General features: G+C 45.3%; 1 protein-coding gene across 1 annotated transcript in view; it reads left to right on the plus strand.

Moving 5' to 3' along the window:
* Window positions 1–22,322, plus strand: part of COL4A2 (collagen type IV alpha 2 chain) — a 191,437-nt gene that overhangs the window by 73,734 nt on the left and 95,381 nt on the right. Inside the window, exons 7-14 of the mRNA XM_080997344.1 lie at window positions 485–601; window positions 3,130–3,201; window positions 3,884–3,919; window positions 4,023–4,085; window positions 4,385–4,420; window positions 10,330–10,371; window positions 12,392–12,478; window positions 14,885–14,929. Coding sequence (XP_080853470.1) covers window positions 485–601; window positions 3,130–3,201; window positions 3,884–3,919; window positions 4,023–4,085; window positions 4,385–4,420; window positions 10,330–10,371; window positions 12,392–12,478; window positions 14,885–14,929 — 498 coding nt within the window. The remainder of the gene's footprint in view (window positions 1–484; window positions 602–3,129; window positions 3,202–3,883; window positions 3,920–4,022; window positions 4,086–4,384; window positions 4,421–10,329; window positions 10,372–12,391; window positions 12,479–14,884; window positions 14,930–22,322) is intronic.

A 22,322-nucleotide genomic window follows, 5' to 3' on the forward strand; every position in this document is an offset into this window, starting at 1 on the left:
AGTTTAAACTGAATTTGCACACCACTGTGCCTGTCCAAGTTGGCACTCCAGGTTTGGGGCCTACTCACACTGGATGCCTAGAGAAGGCGACTTGGCTCAAAGCAGAGCCTGGATTCATGCAGTTCTTCTTGTGCACTGGTGTCACATTTGACTTTTGCCTCAGTAAGCTTCCTTTTTTAAATAGAAGAGAGGGAACTGATGATAGATTGGCATCTCTTCTTTTCACTTTTGTTTCTCCACTCTTCCCAGCCCACTGATTGTCCATGTGTCCACTTCCTTTTCCCACTGATGGCTTTTCAAGTTTTCTGGGGTATCTGGTTTAAACTACAGAGATATTTTAAAGAATTTCCCCCCACTCAGTTTTCTCATGGAGTCATTGCTTAGGGTAATGGTGAGAACATTTAAGAGCTGTATGAAGACTAGGAAGTAGAAACTAAAAACAGATGGTTGGATAAACATTCTTGTGTTTGTTCTGTCTCTGCAGGGTCATCCGGGTCAAGCAGGATCAAGGGGCAAACCAGGCCATGATGGCTGTAATGGGACCAAGGGGGACGCTGGTCAGCAGGGAGGCCAGGGACCTGGAGGCTTGCCCGGATTCTTTGTAAGTTGCTAACTCTGAATGAATAAATGGAATGTAACTACATCTTAGTTAATGCAACCTTTGCAAATGTTTTGTAAACCACAGCAAAACGTACGCTGCTCCATATCACCAGTGTCAGGAAAAGAGTAGTAGATTTTCCCTCACGGGAGGAAGCCTCGTGGAGTGTTTATGTGAATTTGTCTTGTTAGCATTATGTCTTAAAATCCTGCAAAAACTATAATTCCTCCATAGCTCTGCTTTGTGATAAATCCCAAAATCCCTAGCATTCATCTTGTACAGCGATAATTTCTAGGCTAACATGGAGCTCCCTCATCTTGTGTAGTCACAAATCATGGACCACCAAAACCATGCATTCACTTTGCCATGGGAAGCAGCGTGAGGGAGCCTCACCCCCTCTAGGTCCCACCTCTTCTCCAAGCTACACTCCTTCTCCACACCTTGCTTGAGTGCCATGTGGGGCGCACCCCCCCCCCCCCACAGGGGGCAATTTGATTTTATGGGGGGCAATTTGGAAGCTTGTTTAGACCAAGTTAATGGCCTTTTAGGCTTCCTACATGTGAATAGGGGTTCGCTTTTTGAATAATAAGAATTATATGTCACGGGGGGGGGCACAAGGATTTTAGAGATGCTTAGGTGGGGTATGGCCAAAAAAAGGTTGGGAACCACTGCTTTAGTGGTTTTGCCTGACTGGAATGTGCCCTTGCATGTGATGGTGCCTGTTCCTTGCTTGGATGGAGACGTGTGAAAAAGAAACACCTGAGTTTGGGTGGCTACTGTGCAAAGGTAACAGTCCCATCCATTATGTGTGGTGTGGAGAAAGTGGGTGGAGACACTTTTTCTATCTCTTTTAAACAGCTGTTTCTAACTTTTTAACTGATAATTTCGTAATTCCATTCTTTTTTGTAAACTGCTTTGAGGGTTTTTTTGTTTTGCTTACAATCAAATGGAGTTTGTGTGTATCATTTTTTGGTGGGGGGACCTCTCACATAATACTGGAACCTAGGACCATTGGAAAATTCAGAACAGAAAAAAAGAGATTAAACTATGGAGTTTGCTGCCACAGGATATAGTATTGGCCACCAAGCTGGCTTAAAAAGGGATCGGACAACTTCATGTAGACTAAGGCTATCAATTCCTACTAGCCATGTTGGTTATGATTACTGCTGGAGGCAGTGTGCCTCTGAATACCAGTTCACGTGTGAAGTTCTTCATGTACATTGTTGTTTCAGACCTGGTGTGCTAGGAGAATTAATTACTATCTTCCATTGCTCAGTTCTTTGCTGTGTTTATCTGGATGGTACAAGGTTACATTCCATTCCTTCCGCTGTTCACCAACTAGCAAATGGGCTGCAGCCATAAATGACTCACAGTACATGTCCAGTCTCTGCCATTAAAATTCCACTCTGGAGTTCTTCCTTGGCACACAGTTAAATACAAGATCTTTTATCAAACTCCGGCCTCTTGCCAGATCTGTTCAGCAGCTGTTCATTCTTCTTGCTCTGCATTGCTCCCCCACATTCCTGGCCCAATCCAAAGATAATTTTAAATAGAGTCCATTCAACCTTGGTCCAGGGCGGAGGGCATAATAAAACCTTGTTAAATTCCTTGTTGAGCATAAATCAAAAGTTTCCCTCCTCTTTTCCATGGTAACAGGCAGAATAACATAGCCGTGGCTACACACGTCTCTTTCATTATACGGGGAGGACAAGAAAAAGACCATCTTGTCCTCCCCTTTCCTTTCTTGGCTGTTGTGAGGATTTTCAAACTTTAGAAAAAAACATTCAATACCTTCAAAGAGCCAGGCCCAGTCCTTTCGGCAGCTAATTGATTGCAGTCCATTATCATATGTCGATCCAGGAGCACCTCTTGATTAAACGCTAGTATACCAGATTAAGGATGAACCAACCCAAATCATGCCAGATACAAAAGCTCGTCCACATCAGGGACACACTCCCAGGTCGCACTCCCTTTCAAGTTGGCAGACACGGGCTTGAGCAGCACAGCGGGGCGCAGTGAGCTCCCCAGACCCCACTGGGGAACATGGTCAGGATTTTCGCCTCATAAATCCTGGCTTTCCCCTGCCTGAACCTCACCTGCAGCGGGGAGTGAACACCTTTGACTCGTGATGAAGCAGGAAATTGAACAAAGGTGCCTTCTTGATCTCAATTGGCAGGGAGTTCCATATTGCAGGTGCTGCCACACTAAACGATCAAGTTCTTACAAATGCGGAACGGGTATTATGTGGCATGTGTAGTAGTCCCAATATGGGCCACAAATCCTATAGTTTGCAACTTACCTTCATTTAAATTTACAACACTACCTTCTGTTGGCTTGAGATAGGGTTTAGGAAGGCTTTTACTCCATACCCATGTTGGAAAGCACATTTTTTCAATGGATTCCTAGATCGGAAGAGGAATGGTAGTGCTTACATATGGATACACATAGATTTACTGAAACAACTCCATAAAACCCTTGTGCTGTTAGTGATCATGGGCAGAGAGCTAAATACTTGTTTTCAACCACTGTAGGGAATCCAAGGACCCAAAGGTCAGAAGGGAGAGCCCTTTGTTTTTACTCCGGAATTAGCCGTGCAGTTCAGGGTAAGTTTGCGCTGCTGTGAAGAACTTAAAAAGATGTTGTGCAAAGTTAGCATGTTTTCTGGTACCATGGTTTTTTGGTTACCATGTTTTACTCTACCTCCTTTCAAATGTTTTGAGAGTCTCAGCTCTTCCTGAATATGTGAGAAGTTTGAAACCTTCCAGTTATGTTCTGAAGCCAAATTTTCAGGAGGAAGGCTTTTTTATCATGTTCCCAAATATAGACTGTCAACTGAAAATCTTGCATCTCATTTTTCAGTGCATATCTGTAGAAATAGATTCTATCCAATGCAAGTAAAATATCATCCTATGCAAGTTCTGTAACAGTTATCATAGCATTACAAATCTTTATGGTCAAGAAAAGTCCTTTTCCATGGGCTGTTCCCCATGCTTTTTCAAGTGAATATATTGAAACAAATCATATACTGTATAGACATAGGTATTATGTTTTATAGGAAACAAGTATTTGCATATTAGTTGTTAAATGTTTTGTTTCTGTTACAAATATGAATTGAAGACATTGTCATACTGACAAAATTTACTTTTCTAATTACTTTTATCTTTTGCATTTTGCAAATAATCACAAAGTTTTGTAAATAATGTATATGTACCTTTTTATTTCAATGTAGTAGAAATTGCTGTTTATGTTAGACTTGCATTTACTATCTAAGATTTCTTTCTCTAGGGAGACACTGGTGACCCAGGTTTGAGGGGCTTCCCGGTAAGTACTAAGGTGATAAATAACAATTTTTTAAGAGTGACTTTATGATAAACTATTAAGGAACAGTTTGATTTTAAAAACAAGCAATTATCTTCCTGTCTAGGGACCTCAGGGTGCTCCTGGTGCAGTGGGTATATTTGGTCAAGTTGGAAACACAGGTCTACCTGTAAGTATAATGAAATGCATAAATTATAATTCATCAGCTGCCCTGGGGAATGGTTACACGAATGCAGATAGCAGCGTGGTATCCTGATGACTGCACATGGGCAAATCTCAGAACTCCTCAAGTTAGAATTAATGCTTTTTAATTAGTATTAAAACATGAAAGGACACTGGGGTGCTGAAACAGTTATTAAAATATTTAGATTCTAGATACATTTTAAAAGCTGTATGTGAAATACATATATTTACATGAAGCGAGCACTCCCCTAAAGGGATCCCTTACTGTCTAACTTCTGTTTTCAGGGACCTCCAGGGCCACCAGGATCTCCAGGACTTCAGGTAAGTCTTTTTCTGATGATTGGGACCATCTTGGACTTCCGGGTTGGCGCCATCGCCGAATGGCGGACTCCCTCCGAGCTCCGGAGGGAGCCTGCTCGGCAGGGGCTGGGTCCTACCGCACCGGCGATGCGGGGACCCTTAAAAACCACGGCCACGAGGGCCGTGGACATGGAGACTCGGCTGGCACCGTCAGCGCCCTCCCGACTCGTGAAGGAGCCTTTTTAAAGGCTACGGATCGGGTGCCGGGGAGAAGCGTGGTGCTTTGAGTCCTCTGCTATCCCTGCCGAGCGCAGCCGCATGCCATCCGGCGGAGAGCGCTGACTTCTTCCATTGAAAATTCGGACTTTTTAACAACAACCCGTGAGTAATTTGGAAACTGGGTTTAAAAGGAGGGAAAAAAAGAATTTCTTTTCGAATTGGACACGAGCGGGGGGGGATCCAAAAAGGAAGTCAGTCCCCCCCCCTATTGTAAACCTTCCAAGACAAGGACGGGGAAACCAAGGTCCAAAAAGATTTGTATTGCTGATAAAAACTAAGAATTCCACGATGGGAAATTATAAGAACTGTGCTGGAGGACGAATTGAGGGAGAAGAAACGTAACCCCCCCCCTGGGAACCGGGGTGATTGAAGTGAGAGCCTGGTGAAAAGAGTCGGAGATTTTGACAGCTGTCAAAGTAGCTGTCAAAGTCGGAAAGTAGAGAGGATTTTATTATGAGAATTTTGCTGGCTAAATTTGTTACAATTTGCTATAACTTTTTAAAACTTGGATACAAAATGGCGAAAACATGGATAACAATCGGACTTTTGGACTAGAGAAAACAAAGTTACAACAATCCCCCTAGAGGAGTTTCGGGACATTACAAAGATGGTCGTAAGTGGAAAAATACCATTGGAATTTTACAGAACTGGTTATCTTCTGGGAAAGCTGCAAAACGGAAATAATATTTTGTCTACAGGGTGTTCAGCTAAAGGAGACAATAGAATTTTCTATTGAAGAAAGGAAGGGACTGAACGCAAGTTTTTGTTCCTGAATAATAATAATCCCTGCAGACTTACTAAGCTTCTGAATTAGAACGTTTCAGCAGCGGAACAAGAGGAAACTGGACTACAATTTGGAAAGAACAATGGGGGGAGCTTTATTAAAGATCTGAAGCTAAGTGTTTTAAAAAATAATCATGAAAGGAAAAAAACAAAACAAAAAAAAACAAAAAAAAGCCAGCAAGGAGTTGGGGGAAATAGGCGATTTATGGATTGTAAGAATTCCAGGCGGATAACATGGTTTGGTGGTCAGGGGGAAATTAAACCGGGGACAGAGGGGGAGAACTAAAATCCAAAGGCTTGTCAATTTCTTTTTTTTTTGAACTGGTTTTGTTTCATCTATTATACCTTTTATTTCTTATTTCTGATATTTCTATTATGTGGGGTGTCTTTATTATGATTGGGACCATCTTGGGTCCACAGAACATGATCCACAGGTCTGTTGCAAATGCAAATTTGCTATAGAAGCTCCTTTGGTCAGTTGAGGAGTTTAAGCCATAAAGATAAAGTGGAATACCACAATTCTGGGTGGCAGAATGGGTTACTTTCTTTGACCTAGGCTGCTTTTTTGGAGATAAGTTTAAATGCAATTCAGAGAACAGTGAAGCAATAAGGGCTTCCTTCAACTGCTCAATCAATGAGGCTGGAAAGTTTTGAGAAATGGGAGGTGGAGCATCTGGAGTGGCTGGAGAGGGGTCATGATGCTCTTGTCTCTGATCCTCAGAAAAACCTAAACATTCTGGCTCAGAATCAGATAAAGCATCAATCTGCACCTCACTCGCAGATGGTGGTGTAGTCTTAGCATTCGACTGAGTCAAAGCACTTTTAGGAGCAGAGGCCTGCTCTGTATTGCAAGCCTGGGACTGAGGTAAAATTATGGAAGAAAGGCGCTGGGGGAGCAGTCTTAGCACATCCCTCAGCTTTAGAGGACACTTTAAGTGTTTCAGTTTTTGCTTTGCTTTTTCAGAGGCAGGTCGCTTAAGCCACAAGTGTTCTCCATGGCTGCCATTAAGACAGCAAAGAGGCGCGCACACACTAAAGTACACAGATAGCCTCTGATTTTCACCAAATAAACACTCAACTCCATTTGCCACACTGTGGACTGGGAGGAGGATTATAGAAATTCAGCCCCAGAGGTCTCCATTCGCCACTTCATGGACCAGGAGAAAAGGCAGGCAAAAACCTCACACCAAACTACACACTCTGTTTGCCACTCCGTGAACCGGATGTGGGGGGAAACAGAAGCCACACACACACTCCTTGTCACAGCTGCCAACCAGGAGGATGAGGACGAGGGGCGGACCCTCTGTCGCCGCCAAAACGAACCAGGAGGCAGGCAGGCAGGACTCAGTATCAAAAGCCAATAGAAGCAGGCAGGCAGGGACATAAGAGGAACGCTCACTCCATTGTTAGTGTAAAAACAGTGAACCAGGAGGAGGTGGCCAAGCCGTTTTAAAATTAGGGCAGGAGAATGCAAATGCCACACCAGCAGCCACACAAGTAGCACACAACCACACACACACTGAAGCGGAATAAATAATTCTGGAAAAAATATCAATATAAGTAAACAACTAAGGAATAAAAGAAGGGTGGCAAATAAGCGGAACAACCAAACATAAAGAGCAACGGAAAGGGCCCCCCCCCCTTTTTTGGTGGAAAACACAATGCATGGACAAAGAACTGTACAGTAAAACTATAACAATGATATGGGAAATCTAAAGGGAAAAGGGGGAGTTCAGAAACTAGTAAAAACTTAGCTGAGTCAGGAGAGCCGGGAGGAATGTATTGTCTGCGCCTAGACAGGAGGAAAAACTGAGGGAGTCCAACCTACTTCCCATAAGTCTTTGCTCTTGTCTAGTGTGAACATGGCAAACACCCATTCCAGTGGATACGACTCCCCATGAACTAAAATAATAATAAAGCTGTTCATTGTAGGGTGTACATGACTTGAATAGAAAAGGTTTCTAGTCTAACTAGGCTAGAGAAGGACAAGGCAGCCCTGCTTGTTCCTTTTCTCTCTCTGAAGATGGACTTCCGGGGAGGAATCATAGCTCCATCAAGGCTCCATTGATTGAGATAATTAGGTGGTGATTAACAATAGCTACTGCTGGCCACGACGCAGAAAAACTGTCTGTGGACAAATGTCGTCTCCCTCGGCCAGTGAAGCGAGATGAGCGCCACAACCCCAGAGTCATTCGTGACTTAACTGTCAGGGGTCCTTTACCTTTAACAATAGCTACTGCCTATCATGGGCGCGGGTGGCGCTGTGGGTTAAACCACAGAGCCTAGGGCTTGCCGATCAGAAGGTCGGCGGTTCAAATCCCCACGATGGGGTGAGCTCCCATTGCTCAGTCCCTGCTCCTGCCAACCTAACAGTTCAAAAGCACGTCAAAGTGACTGACCGGCAGAATTCGTGACCTGGGAGAAGAGAGGATTGAGGAGGACTGGAAGAAATTTAAGAATTATTTACAAAAACATTGTAATCTGAGTGAATGCTAAATAAGATGCTAGACTAAAATAACTGAGCACCACTAAATTTAGAAGTTTTTAAGAAAATAAGTAAGACTGTGAAAACTTAACTCCTTTCGAGAACTATAAGATTATGAAACATAGAAGGGATATAAGAACCTAAATAAGATGATAAATTGCTGACAAAATGTTACAACGATGAAAGTGGGAGCGGGAGATGTGAGGAAGTCCAAAGAAAATGTGAAATTATGTCAAGACAAATGTTATATTGTTTATTATGTTTATTTTTATTGTAAAACCCAATAAATTGCTTTAAAAAAAAAACAAAAGCACGTCAAAGTGCAAGTAGATAAATAGGTACCGCTCCAGTGGGAAGGTAAACGGTGTTTCCGTGCGCTGCTCTGGTTCACCAGAAGCAGCTTAATCATGCTGGCCACATGACCCGGAAGCTGTCGGCCAATAAAGCGAGATGAGCGCCACAACCCCAGAGTCGGCCACGACTGGACCTAATGGTCAGGGGTCCCTTTACCTTTACTGCCTATCATATTATCTCTGATAAAATGAATTAACTTCCAATGCTCTGGAAGGGCTGCTTTCCCTGTGTAGGACTGCAAAATCTTCAAGGAACCTTGACAGGTGAGTGACCAGGGAGCAGAAGAACCACAATATTGTCCAAACACAACTTAATAGCCCTTGGGGTCAGTTCTTAGGGCAAAGATCAGCTCAACCTGCCTCTCTACAATGATATCTGAAACTCCTATAAATTACTACTGATACTATCTGATCCAACGGCTGGCTTAAGAGGAGACACCACCAAGGGGCTTAAATCAAAGCAAAACAAAAGGCGTGTTTGAAATCCGTGTACTGAAGAAAGTTTGTAAATAGTTAAGAGATTCTCCAACTCTTAGAAATTTTCATCTTAATTCATTCTGCTCTTAATCCTCTGCTTCACTGATGAATGTGCTGCTTGTAATGTGAAACTACATGGCTGCTCACTGGGAAAGTGAAATGTTTGGAATGTAACTTCCTGATAAGTAAAGACTGTGAATTTCAGAGTAGGCACTCAGTATGGTGAAAATACTGAAAAACACCTTCTGATTGTTAGTGTCATACAGCAATTACTGAATGAGCAATAGAAGAACTAAGAGTGGAGATGCATAAAATGAGAAATAGACATTGATTGGACAAAGCTGAGGCTGGAGAAGATAAGTAGCCTTTGGGAAAGAATACTGATGGATGTTTGCCAGAGCATAGGGGATAAAATCAAACCTTGAGAAACCGCACATTGAAGGTTCCACAGGCATGAAGAACACTCCCCAAGCTTAACCCTCTGGAAATGTCCAACCAAGTAGGACCGGAAACACTGCAAAGTGGTGCCACCCACCCCAACTCGGACAGCCACTCCAGAAGGATACCATGGTCAATAGTATTGAAAGCCGCTAAGAGGTCAAGGAGAATTAACAGGCATACGTTTCCCTTGTTTCCCTCCCCACAGAAGTCATCACAGAAAGCGACTGAAGCAATTTCTGTTCCAAAACTTAGAAAATCAGTTCCAACAGTAATGTTGTTGTATAGAAATAATTATTTGCCCCGATGACTAAGGTTTTGGGTAGCCAGGCATCTGGTACACAGGCTGAGACTCTCCCTTACCACAGTCTCCCCAGAATGGTGCATGCTGTAGTTATCTCCCGCTTGGACAACTGCAATGTGCTCTACGTGGGGCTACCTTTGAAGGTGATCCAGAAACTACAACTAATCCAGAATGTGGCAGCTAGACTGGTGAGTGGGTGAGGTCCTGTAAGACCTACATTGGCTCCCAGTAAGTTTCTGAGCACAATTTAAAGTGTTGGTGCTGACCTTTAAAGCCCTAAATGGCCTTGGCCCAGTATATCTGAAGGAGCGTCTCCAGCCCCATTGTTTTGCCTGGACACTGAGGTCCAGCTATGAGGGTTTTCTGGTCTTCTCACTGAGAGAAGCAAAGTTACAGGGAACCAGGCAGAGGGCACCCTCTTCTATCTGACGTTTAGAAGACATCTGAAGGCAGCCCTGTTTAGGGAAGTTTTTTATGACTGATGTTTTAATGTATTTTTAATCTTTGTTGGAAGCTGCCCAGAGTTGCTGAGGAAACCCAGCCAGATGGGTGGGGTATAAATAATAAATTATTATTACTATTATTATTAAGCATGTATTGACTATTCTACTTCTTAATCAGAATAGATTTAAGAGATACTATAGAAAATGCCAGTCGCAACTGAGAGTTTATAGCCTAAATGTCATAGAATTATTTTAATCGTTGGTAAAACAGTTAAACACAGAGAAAAATGATTTCCAGATCACCATTTGGGCAAGTACTTCATATGCCGGAAAAACACCCGTTTAATAATCATTACTTGTCATTTCAGGGCAACAGAGGCCTTGGCTTTTATGGAGAAAAGGGTGACAAGGTAAATGGAATATTCTAATTAGTTTGCATTTCTATCAGAGTATGATGAATACAGTTTTGAGTGATAATTCTTTGATTTGTGCCAGAAGCACAGCTGTTAGCAGTTAGAGAATTTGTGGTGCTTGCCCAGTGGCCTCTGAAAAAACATACAGGAAGCATGAAATTGATGGCCCTTGCCTGTTTGTCTTCAGTAGCTGGTTATCATGTATATATGATGTTTCTGAACATGGAATTTCTATTTAGCTTCAAAATATGTATTCTATAATAATTTGTCTAGTCTTTCTTTAAAACCATCCAAGTGACTGCCCATCATGATATTTTGCAGTAGGGAATTCTACCAATTAGTGTAAAATTTTAAAGAGAAGACTTTCTCTCATTATTCCTGAATATACTCAGTTGGTTAGAGCATGGTGCTGAAATTGCCAAAGGTTGCCAGTTCCCCTTAGGGATAGCTTGCAGGGGGTTGGATGAGATCTTCAGGGTCCCTTCCAATTCTATGATTCTGTGATTTTATCTGCTGCCTTGCGGGATATCTTCAGGAAAAGAAAAGGCTAAGGAGTAAACACTACACAGATCCGGAACAGATGATTGGATGGCACCTTGTACACCTCCTTCCAACACGTCTTGCAGACAATCTGGTGCCAAATGCCTTGCTCTGCTTTCCTGTGGACCCCCTCAGTGAGGATGTCTTGTCATCTGGACAGCCCAGAACCTCCAGACACACTGCCCAGGGAGGTCACTTCAGTGCTGCTAGCATAGCAAAAAGAATATGGGAGGCAGCAGTTAGAATTATTGGTCTCTGCAGCCCTAGCAGGCATCCTGAATCTCCATTGGTTTGACTTCACCCCCAGAGGTGCACTCCATTGTCTTTTGAGACAGATGGATGCCAGCAACAAGAACTGTCGTTCAAACTAACAGGATGAGCATGTAAGAACAAGCTAGGACATGGAGAAAAATCTCTGTCCACACCATGCATAATTCTATAATTATTCATGATGTCCTCATAGTCATGTTTTCTAAAATCATTTAACTTGCTCATAGGGAAGAGATACAGGGGCTTTTGGATTCTGAACTGCAGTCACCCACAGTCTGCAAGGGCAATGGTCAGGGGTGATAGGAGTTGTAGCATAGACGAACAAATATAGAAACAGCATGTAATATATTAAGCTAAATTTATCTACACCATCAACCAAAATATCAATCTACAATAAAGAACATTGGAGAACCTAAAATAATAGGGCAGTGCATATATATAAAATACAATATCAAAAGGAGAAATATGTTAGACCTCAAAGGATCTTCTTTAGCAGGAAATTGTATGATGATTTAAAAGCGAAGCCACACCCAAAGTGAAACCCCAGGAAACAAACAAACAAAAGTAACATTTATAGTACTTGAAGAGTTATAACGCAATTCTAGTTTTGTCACGTGGAATCCTTCCTGAGATGAGGAGGCCAAAATTCATTTGTTGTCCTTAGCACTTTGGTATATTTATAGCAGCAGATCCTCCAGCTTTTCAGATTTGAAATCAGTATAACATATGACTGTTCTCTTTATGGTGTTCATTCATAAACTGTGTTATTTTTACTGTTGTTAGCCGCTCTGAGCCCGGCTTCGGCTGGGGAGGGCGGGATATACCGTATTTTTCGCTCTATAACACGCACCCGACCATAACACGCATGTAGTTTTTAGAGGAGGAAAATCCGTAGGCATGGCACCCGTAGGCATTCCCTCCATAACACGCACAGACATTTCCCCTTACTTTCTAGGAGGAAAAAAGTGAGTGTAATGGTGCAAAAAATACGGTAAATAAATTTTATAATAATAATAATAATAACAATAATAATAATAATAATAATAATAATAATAACAATAATAATAATAATAATAATAATAATAATAATAATAATTATTATTATTATTATTATTATTATTATTCTGGTGTAGTTCAAAAAATGTACTACCACTTTTAAACCTTTATTTTACTTGTTGTTGACTATATTATTGTGGCTTTCCTGCAGGGTGATATTGGGCCCCCTGGTCTACCTGGGTGTCCATCAACAGGAGAGTTTGTCACTTCAACAGATGTAATTTCAAGTGAATATAAGGTAATAAGAAATCTTACGGAAAATTACTCCCAGTTATTCATTTCATAGAGTACAGAAACTAGCAAAGCATGTTTCCTGAGTGCTCTTATTCATCAAAATAGCAGGTGAATATTATCCTGTGGCCATATCTTGTTAATGAAATAAAAGAATAATCTAGCTAGATTTCCTTTCAAAACATATTTTTAAATGAAACCCTTCTTAAGAATTTAATATCTTTATATTTTCTATTGTGATTAAATAATCACAGAATCATTCCAGAATCATTCTGTATCTTGTACAGCCAAGATCTCTCCAATGTTGGTACAAGGTTTTACTCCAGAAATTTTTCTAGTTAAAATACATGTCAAGAAATGACTGACCAAAGATCTGTGTTCTGACCTTATCGTGCTTTAAACAAAAAACAAAGAAACAACCCTGCAACCAGACTGAATCATGGACTCCCCCTTTCCTTGCTTTAGCTGTGTGGGTGCTTTGTCCTTTAACTATACATAGGGTCTTTTTCCATGGTTCTCAGCAACAAAGTTTCTTCTTACATGTCCTAAGTCAGGGATGGGCAAAATATAGGAGACCGAGTGTCCAAACTGCAACCCAAAACCCACTTATTTATCAATTGCCAACACGGCAGTTTAACCTGTATATCTCATTTTTTTCTGTATGTTTCACGTTTCTTCTTTATGACTGCTGTTGTAATAAATAACCCTTCATAAAAGTTATTGCATTACATTCTTCATTAAATTATCTTTCCATTGATATATAATTTTAATGGTATAACTCAGTGCTTTTTTTCTAAAAAGAATGTTTAGGGGTACTCTCATTTTGACTCAAGAAAATCACCACCGGGGGAAAATACAGCTCAAATCGGGGAAAATAAATAGAGTGAATTTCTTCTCCCTTTAAATTCACAAAATATTTAGGGGTATGCGTCCCTCTGCATCCCTACAGAAAAAAGCACTGGTATTACTCCAAATCAAAATGGTGTTATGAGCCATCAAACATTTTTTCCAAGAGGTTCCACAATTTTGGCCACTAGTGTACACTGGAAGACTGCACTAAGAGCCACCCTCTCCCAATTTTTAATATGAGATAATAATGATTGTCTGCGTGTGCACATACAAATAAATAAATATAAATAAATAAATAAATAAACCCAACCAGATGGGCAGGGCATAAATATATTATTATTATTATTATATTTTGCTATTTCTTCGGCTGCCATTTGATCACAGTCTCCACGGAATGAATTTCTCTGTTGGCTTCTGCGGGAAAGCCCAGTGAACATGTAAACTCAGCAGCCCCTTCTTAGGTTGCCATCTTTATATGCTTACTGACCTGGGAGTTAAGTCCTGCTGAACTTAAGGAGGCTTACTCCTGAGTAGGAAAAACAGACTAGTGGGAGTCCCTGGTGCATTAAAAGTCAATGCCTGCTCAGCCCCTTGATGCTCGCCGGGCTCTGGTGCTGCAGGCTTTGGACGGCGCACACGAGCCCTCCTCCCCCCCCCCCCCGCACGGAAGCTATGGCCCTGCTGGGACAACAGTGCGCATGCCCACAGAGAGGGCTCTGAGTGCCCTCTCTGGCACACATGCCATAGGTTCGCCACCACTGGATTAGGATCTGACAGTACATCTCCAAGCAATTCGAAGTAGACAATAAAGGTTTTTTATCAGTCAACAACACAATGATTCTCCACCTCCCTATGTTATACTGCGGAAATGAAAAAAAGCTGGCTGGGGTGTGAGGTGATAACAGGGGATGGATTTCTTTTCTGGAAGGACTGTAAGTAACATTCAGTTCTTAAACTCAGCAAATTAGTGGACTCAAAATTCCTGGCTCTGATTCCTGGTAGATCTCAGGGTTCTGGTAAAAAACAAAGCAGATTCCACACGTCTGCTCTAAATCTGTATGACATGCGGCCAGAGAGAGAGTTTTGTGCCTTCGCATCTGAGTGATGAATTTTGACCAGCATTTACATGCAGTTGTGGGTGTGTTTGGGTACAGAATTCATTTGAATCCTATGCTCCTTTGTTGCACCGTGGGTGGAGTAGGAAGAGACAGAGGCAATGTTTTGCTTTCCATTAGGTTCAGCAAGATTCTTTTATTTTATAATACCTTCTCTCCTCATGTAATGTAATGCCAGTGTTTGGCTCTGCATGCAAGGATTCAAACTGGGTACTGTCTGTTCCTAGTACTGATCCATTTTGGCTCCTCTGCTGGTGGCATTGCATACTGACATTATACCAGCACTGGGAACACACTGTCAGTGTATCAAAGATGCACTGTCACAGGTTACTTGCATCCAAATATTCTATCCAGTGTAAATTTAGCCTAGGACAGAACTCTAAATTTGATTTTTGAATAATACAAATGTCTTGCTCAAGCATTAACTGTTCTTTTTTATATATTGTTAGGGTGAGAAAGGAATAAAAGGAATTAGGGGAGAAGCTGGAATTCCGGTAAGTACACAGAAAGAAATGCAGCACAATTATACTCCTGTGTTCAATATAATCAGTAGTATGTCAATGGGAAAGAGCCAAGGCACCATATGCCCTACTTTGATTCATCCATTTTGTTCCTCCCTTTTGAAATGGATTGCTTATGATCATCAGGTTGTACACTGTTTTCATTTTGGGAGAAGACAGGAACAAAGTCGGTGTCAAGCAGTTCTGGCTTCTCTCTGCCACCCAGTAGCATTTCTCCATCTTCTCCACACGGAGGAACTATTACTTCTTTGTTCTTCCTCCCGCTTTGAATATAGCTGAATAAACCTTTAGAAATTATTTTTAACCTCTCTTGCAAGCCTGAGCTCCTTCTGAGCTTTGGCCTGCCTGCCTGCCTTCTCCCTGCAATCACATTTCTTAAAGTCAGAGTGCATGTCCGACTACACTCAGCTTTCCCTTTCCTTTGTATAATGTATCCCAATAGGAGGTGGCCCCCTCATCCTCTCAGGTAAACTCAGGCACACTGTCACCTGCACACAGGCCCCCTCATCTGCTGATTTATGCAGATCAGCTGATCTGGGACAGGGCCAGTCCACCCATAAGGAAAGGTGAGGCTGCTGGATCCACAGGGGCATCACCCGCTGCAGCCGCCACAGTAGTAGCAATGACTGTGGTGCAATCCTTGGAGGCTGGATCTGCCACTGCCTCAGTGCCCTCCCCCCCGTGCCACTTCTACAGTGGCCTCATGGCGAATAGGAGGGGCTGCCCTCTGGAGTCTCCTGGGGTCTGCATACATCCAGTGTGATTAAGAGGGGGCCTCGTCTCCCCCCAAAAACAATCACTTTGATTTCCACTTCAGCTGTCGAATAAGGTTGATTTTATTCCCTTCTTGTTTCTGATGTAGATCTTTATTGCCCACTTGTTCCTGATGTGGATCAACTCACCCCTTTTTTGCTGGTGGGGGTGGCAGCACCATTTTGTGGTTTCCCTCAAGTGCCAAAGCATCTTGGGCCAGCTCTGAGTTTTATCAAAGGATTTATGTGATTAGGAGGAGAGGGCAGATGGCACCCAGATTAGCAAAGTGGGCTCTGTGCATTCCACCACTGCGGTTACTGAAATGATGTTGGTTTTTACCTTTTGCTGACACTTCCAAAATCAGTGGGGTCTTTGTGGGACATAAAAAGTTCAGGCGGGAATGGATGAGGCCTCCACCTGATCCACCTTTCTCTTACAATGAAATTGTCAACCTGTTGCAGTCCAGTATTGCCTTCATTGTTCTCCCATGCATGTTCAGACCTGAGTTGCAGCCATTTTTATAATAAAATGCAATTACAGCACCAGGCGAAACATGATTGAGACTTTTAAGGGCTCTGGTCTGTTATTAAATATGTTCTGTTCTTTCATTCAACTAATTTTATTACTTGTTGGATATACATTGGTGGTTTGTAATTAATAGCCTCTTAGTTGCCCCTTCATTAGTTCATTTTGTTTGCCACAGCATTAGTTTCTGTTCCTACATGAGGACATTTTAATTGCGGTTTCCTCCATTTTTTATGGAGCTATTTCACTGTTAAAAATTATTAAAGTAGAGGAGGCTCTATTTCATAAAGGGAAAGGGAAAGCATGAGGGATCCTCACTATCTTGATGCACTTCTGTAGCGGATCCCACCACTAACTCCCAATAAATATGTAGCAGATTCACCCCTCTAACTGCCCCCAATTAAATATAGCAGACCCATCTCACAGTATGCCAGTTAAATGAAAGTCTACAATTTACCACAGGTCTTGTGTGAGGAAAAACCTAGTAATTTCAAGTCTTAGGCAGGAGTTGATCAAACAAGAAAAGTTTTATTTATGTTATGTACTGAGTTGAATAGGATCCAAACTGTAGCAGTCTGATTGGTCCTAGAACAATAGGATCCAAAAGGCAGCAGTCTGATTGGTCCTAGAACAATAGGATTCAGAATGCAGCAGTCTGATTGGTCCTAGAACAATGCAGCAGTATGATTGGTTGGCAGGAACCACCCAATCCTGCTCCAGATAGAAGTGAATCCACAACCTGATTGGCTTACAGTAGAATTCCAGAATTAGCCAATCATGTGCAGCCCATTGTGTAAATAATGTATATAAAGCAGATACTGTGAGGGGACATTTATTCATTCCTCCTCACCACTATGAGCTGAATAAAGAGCATGAAATCACTTTGCGACTCTGAGTATATTTCACTGGCGACGAAGGTGGGATCCCGCTGAGCTGACTGCCACACACAGCACCGCAGCACCGCCAACTGCCGCACCGCTGCCTCGCACCGTGTATCCAGGCTTCAGCTCCGGGGCACAAGGAACTCAGAATGGCAGCCAACAGCAGCTTCTCGCCATTCAACCCAGCATCTGGAGACTGGGAAGCGTACGCCTCCCGTTTCACCTTCCTCCTAGAAGCCAAAGGGGTCACCGACGAAGAAGACGCCAAGAAGAGGGCGATATTCTTCAGCGTCTGCGGAGAGGAGACGTTTGAAATCGCCCGGGCTCTCCTTGCGCCTGAAGACGTCGCTACTGTTCCATACAAAACAATAATGGAACAGCTGAAGGGGCACTTTTCGCCGCAGCCCTCAGTGGTGGCTCGTCGAAATGCCTTCTACGCAAAGCGGCAAGCCCCTGGGGAAACCATAACTGGGTTTGTGACCTCTCTCCGCCAAGCCGCCCGGTTCTGCAACTTCTCAGAGCTGGAGAACATGCTTCGTGACCGCCTCGTCGGTGGCCTGAAGGATGAGAAGCTGCAACGACGCCTCTACGCTAAGAAGGACCTAACGTTCCAGGTCGCTCTGGAGGAGGCCCTGGCAACAGAAGCTGCCGAGAGGTCGACCCAAGAGGCACGGCCGAGCCTGCCATCCCAACCGAGGGTCCACCATGAAGACCTCACCGACGACTCAGGATCCGACAGGGAGGAGGTGCACCGAGTACAGCAGCGCACTCAAGCAGCGCACAGACCACAGCTGCCTCGACGAGAAGGAGGGAACTGCGCAAGCTGCGGGGAGAGTCCCGAGAGGAGGACCTGCCGTTTCCGCAACGCAGAGTGCAGGCAGTGCAGAAAATCGGGACACATCGCCCGGGTGTGTCGGGCTCGGCCCACCCGACACCAGGCATCAGATGACCAATCCAAGAGCCCCAGGTCCCGGGGCCCAACGCACCAAGGCAACTCGACGGAGCTCACGGACTTCCAGGTATACCAGTTGCCCCACCCCAACGTAGAGAAAATTTATGTAGAGGTACAGATAGAGGGGGCCCCATGCCGCATGGAGCTTGACACGGGTTCAACTCTATCCATAATCTCGGCAAGGACCTTAAGGAAACTGTGTCCCACTGGGGGTCCCAAACTCAGGCCGGCCCCATTCACCCTCCGGGACTTCCAGAAACGTAAGGTCCCCACAATGGGGGTGGGGACCTTCAGGGTGCAATACCGAGGGCGGACGCGGCAACTGGACTTGCTTGTGGTCAAGGGCCCCTACATTAGCTTACTGGGATTGGCATGGTTTGGACCACTGGGGCTAGCTGTCACCGGGGTGAACCACACTAGCTTACAAGTGGACGTGGACGCCATATGCAAGGAATTTCCAGGGGTTTTCGATGGGAAATTGGGACAGTATACGGGCCCCCCCATTGCGCTACAGCTTGACCCCGCAGTACGACCGGTCAGGCTCAAGGCCCGCCGGGTCCCGTTCGCCTTGAAACCCCGTATAGACGAGGAATTGGACCGACTCGTAGAGCAAGGAGTGCTGGAGTCGGTGCCTAATGCTCCCTGGGAAACCCCAATCGTCACACCCGTCAAGCCTAATGGTTCGGTCCGCATCTGCGCAGACTACAAATGTACCATAAACAAGGCCCTCACGGCCCACGCATACCCAGTGCCAGTGGTCAGCCATGTCCTTGCCACCCTGGCTGGGTCGAAAATTTTTGGCAAGCTGGACTTGGCCCAAGCATATCAACAGCTGCCAGTAGATGAGGCCACAGCAGAGGCACAGACGATTGTGACGCACAGAGGAGCGTTCAGGGTAAAGCGGCTGCAATTCGGTGTCAGCGTGGCACCAGGCATATTCCAGAATATAATGGACTCTCTCCTTAAAGGGATTCCTGGCGTCACCCCCTTCTTCGATGATGTGTTGATTGCCGGCCCCACACCAGAGGAGTTTGAGGACCGCCTCCGCACCGTTCTGCACCGTTTCCAGACGGCGGGTCTCAAGGTGAAGCGGGAAAAATGTCTACTAGGAGTGCCTCAGGTGGACTTTCTGGGATTTATGGTGGACGCAGAAGGGGTCCACCCGACTGGGGACAAGGTACGGGCCATTTGTGATGCCCCAGCGCCCAAGAGCAAGACTGAACTTCAGGCCTTCTTGGGACTATTGAACTTTTACCATTCCTTCCTTCCCCACAAGGCGGCGGTAGCGGAGCCCCTACACAGACTCCTGGACAAGCGGGCCCCTTGGGTGTGGGGCCAGCGCCAGGAGGCCGCATTCCAGGCAGTCAAGGACTTGCTTGTCTCAAACTCGGTCTTGGCACACTTCGACGAGAGGCTGCCGGTGGTGCTAGCATGCGACGCCTCACCCTATGGCATTGGAGCTGTCCTGGGGCACCAACTCCCGGATGGAAGAGAGGTACCGGTGGCGTACTTTTCCCAGACACTCAACACAACCGAGCGGAACTACTCGCAAATCGACAAGGAGGGTCTGGCAATCGTAAAGGGAGTAAAAAAATTCCATGATTTCTTGTACGGGCGGCCCTTCACCGTGGTGACTGACCACAAGCCGTTGCTTGGCTTGTTTGCCCCCGAAAAGCAGACCCCCCAAGTGCTGTCTCCTCGCGTCCTCAGGTGGTCAATTTTCCTTGCCAGCTACCAGTATGCACTGATTCACCGACCTGGGAAGGCGATGGGCCATGCGGACGCCCTCAGCAGGCTACCACTACCGGAAACAGGCCCTGACCCAGCACCTGCACAAGAGGTTATGAGCCTGGAGCTGCTTCCCGACCGCCCCATTCAGGCACAAGAAGTTGCACACCATTCCAAGAAAGATAGGGTCATCTCCCGGGTCCTGGACTGGGTGTGGAGGGGATGGCCCAGCAGCAGCCCCGGGCCAGAATTCGCCGGCTACACAACCCGCAAACATGAACTGTCGGCCCACAAGGGGTGCCTGTTATGGGGAAGCAGAGTCGTTGTTCCCCAGCCCCTCTGCAAAAGGGTCCTCACAGCCCTACACGAGACACATCCAGGGGTAGTAAGAATGAAGGCCCTTGCCAGGAGTTATGTGTGGTGGCCGGGGATCGATGGAGAGATAGAGGCCTGGGTCAAACACTGCCAGGCCTGCCAAGAATCCCGCCCAGATCCCCCACGGGCCCCAGTCCAGTCCTGGGAGTCCGCCCGAGCACCATGGTCACGCCTGCATGTGGATTTCGCTGGCCCCTTTCAGGGGAAAACATTCTTCATAGTGGTGGACTCCTACACCAAATGGCTGGAAGTCGCACTGGTACCGTCCACTTCCACGTCCGCAGCCATCCGGGTACTACGCAGGCTGTTTGCAACCCACGGGCTCCCTGACACTCTCGTCTCAGACAACGGGACTGCATTTACGTCTGGAGAATTCCAAACCTTCACAGCGCAGAACGCCATCCGCCACATCCGTTCGGCGCCGTTCCACCCTGCCACCAATGGCCAAGCAGAACGCATGGTGCGGACCACCAAGGACACCCTTCGCCGCATGACGCAAGGGGACTGGGAGTACCGCCTTGCCACATTCCTTCTAGCACAGCACAGCACCCCCAGCTCAACGACTGGCCGGAGCCCCGCTGAACTACTAATGGGTCGGCGCCTTGCAATCAGATTGGACCGCCTTCACCCCGATAGAGCTCAGGATGAGGTAGTGGTGGGGGAAGGCAGGAACCCCCGGACCTTCGAGGCCCAGGACCCAGTGTACGCAAAGAATTTTGGGGCAGGCCCAGCATGGGTACCCGCCACAATCACCAGGGTCACTGGCCCCGTGTCGTACGAGGTGCTAACGGATGGGGGGCAATGCTGGCGCCGCCACTGCGACCAGATACGGCGACGATTCCCGGGAGAAAACCAGGAGGAGGACAGGTCAGAGGAGTCCCAAGGGAACAGCGGGGCAGTGAGGCCCATAGAGCAGGAGGGGCCAGCAGGAGAGGCAGAATCAGTAAATACAGAGAGGACCCGTGAGGCCGAAAGGACACCGGAACCAGAACCACGACTGAGCGAGCCGGTTGCACCAGACCAAACAGCCGCATCACAGCCAGCATCCTTGGAACACGAGCCAGAACCCGGAGCCCGGACCAGGGAACACCCCAGGCCACAACGCACACGTAGGCCGCCGGCATACCTTGAGGACTATGAATGCGACCTCCCGGGCAGGACTGGAACTTAGAGGGGAGGGGTGTTATGTACTGAGTTGAATAGGATCCAAACTGTAGCAGTCTGATTGGTCCTAGAACAATAGGATCCAAAAGGCAGCAGTCTGATTGGTCCTAGAACAATAGGATTCAGAATGCAGCAGTCTGATTGGTCCTAGAACAATGCAGCAGTATGATTGGTTGGCAGGAACCACCCAATCCTGCTCCAGATAGAAGTGAATCCACAACCTGATTGGCTTACAGTAGAATTCCAGAATTAGCCAATCATGTGCAGCCCATTGTGTAAATAATGTATATAAAGCAGATACTGTGAGGGGACATTTATTCATTCCTCCTCACCACTATGAGCTGAATAAAGAGCATGAAATCACTTTGCGACTCTGAGTATATTTCAATTTACAAAAAGTTTGTGAAACAAATTTGAGTCAGGAGACGTGTTCTTTCAGGTAGAAGTTAATTTATTACTTAAACTAAGTATAAAGATGTCACAGGCTTAAACACAACACTACAGGCACATCTACTCTTAAATTCCCTTTACTCATAATCTGTTGTTACACTTCAGTTTCTGTTACTGCTTTTAGGTCCTTATGCTTAGTTCAGGCAGATGCTTAAGGTCATTCCTTTTAACACAGTTTATTAATTTGGTTCCTGAGCAAAGGAGCACTTTCCCTCAGTTCCCCTCTCTTAGCAATCCCACTACTGAGGTATTTTCAAATAGTACAACAGACCCAGGGGATCCCCTCCCCCTTGTTACTGGCTTAGGGGTCTTCTTTGCCAAGAAGAGAGCAATGCTCCCTGCGCTCCTTCCGGGGCTAGAAAGGGCTTTGTTTACCCTCCCGTTTGCTAGTAAATCGGAAGTAGTGTGTCCCAAAACGAGGCATCTCTGACAAGTGGGTCATCAAGATGAAAAGTCTGGAAAGCTCTGGCTTAGAAGATCTCTCCCCTCCCGCCTGGAAGGAGACCCCGCTTTCGTCTGTCTTCCCCCATCTTCTTCT

Source organism: Podarcis pityusensis (assembly GCF_964106645.2).
Source record: "Podarcis pityusensis genome assembly, chromosome: 3".
NCBI lineage: Eukaryota > Metazoa > Chordata > Lepidosauria > Squamata > Lacertidae > Podarcis > Podarcis pityusensis.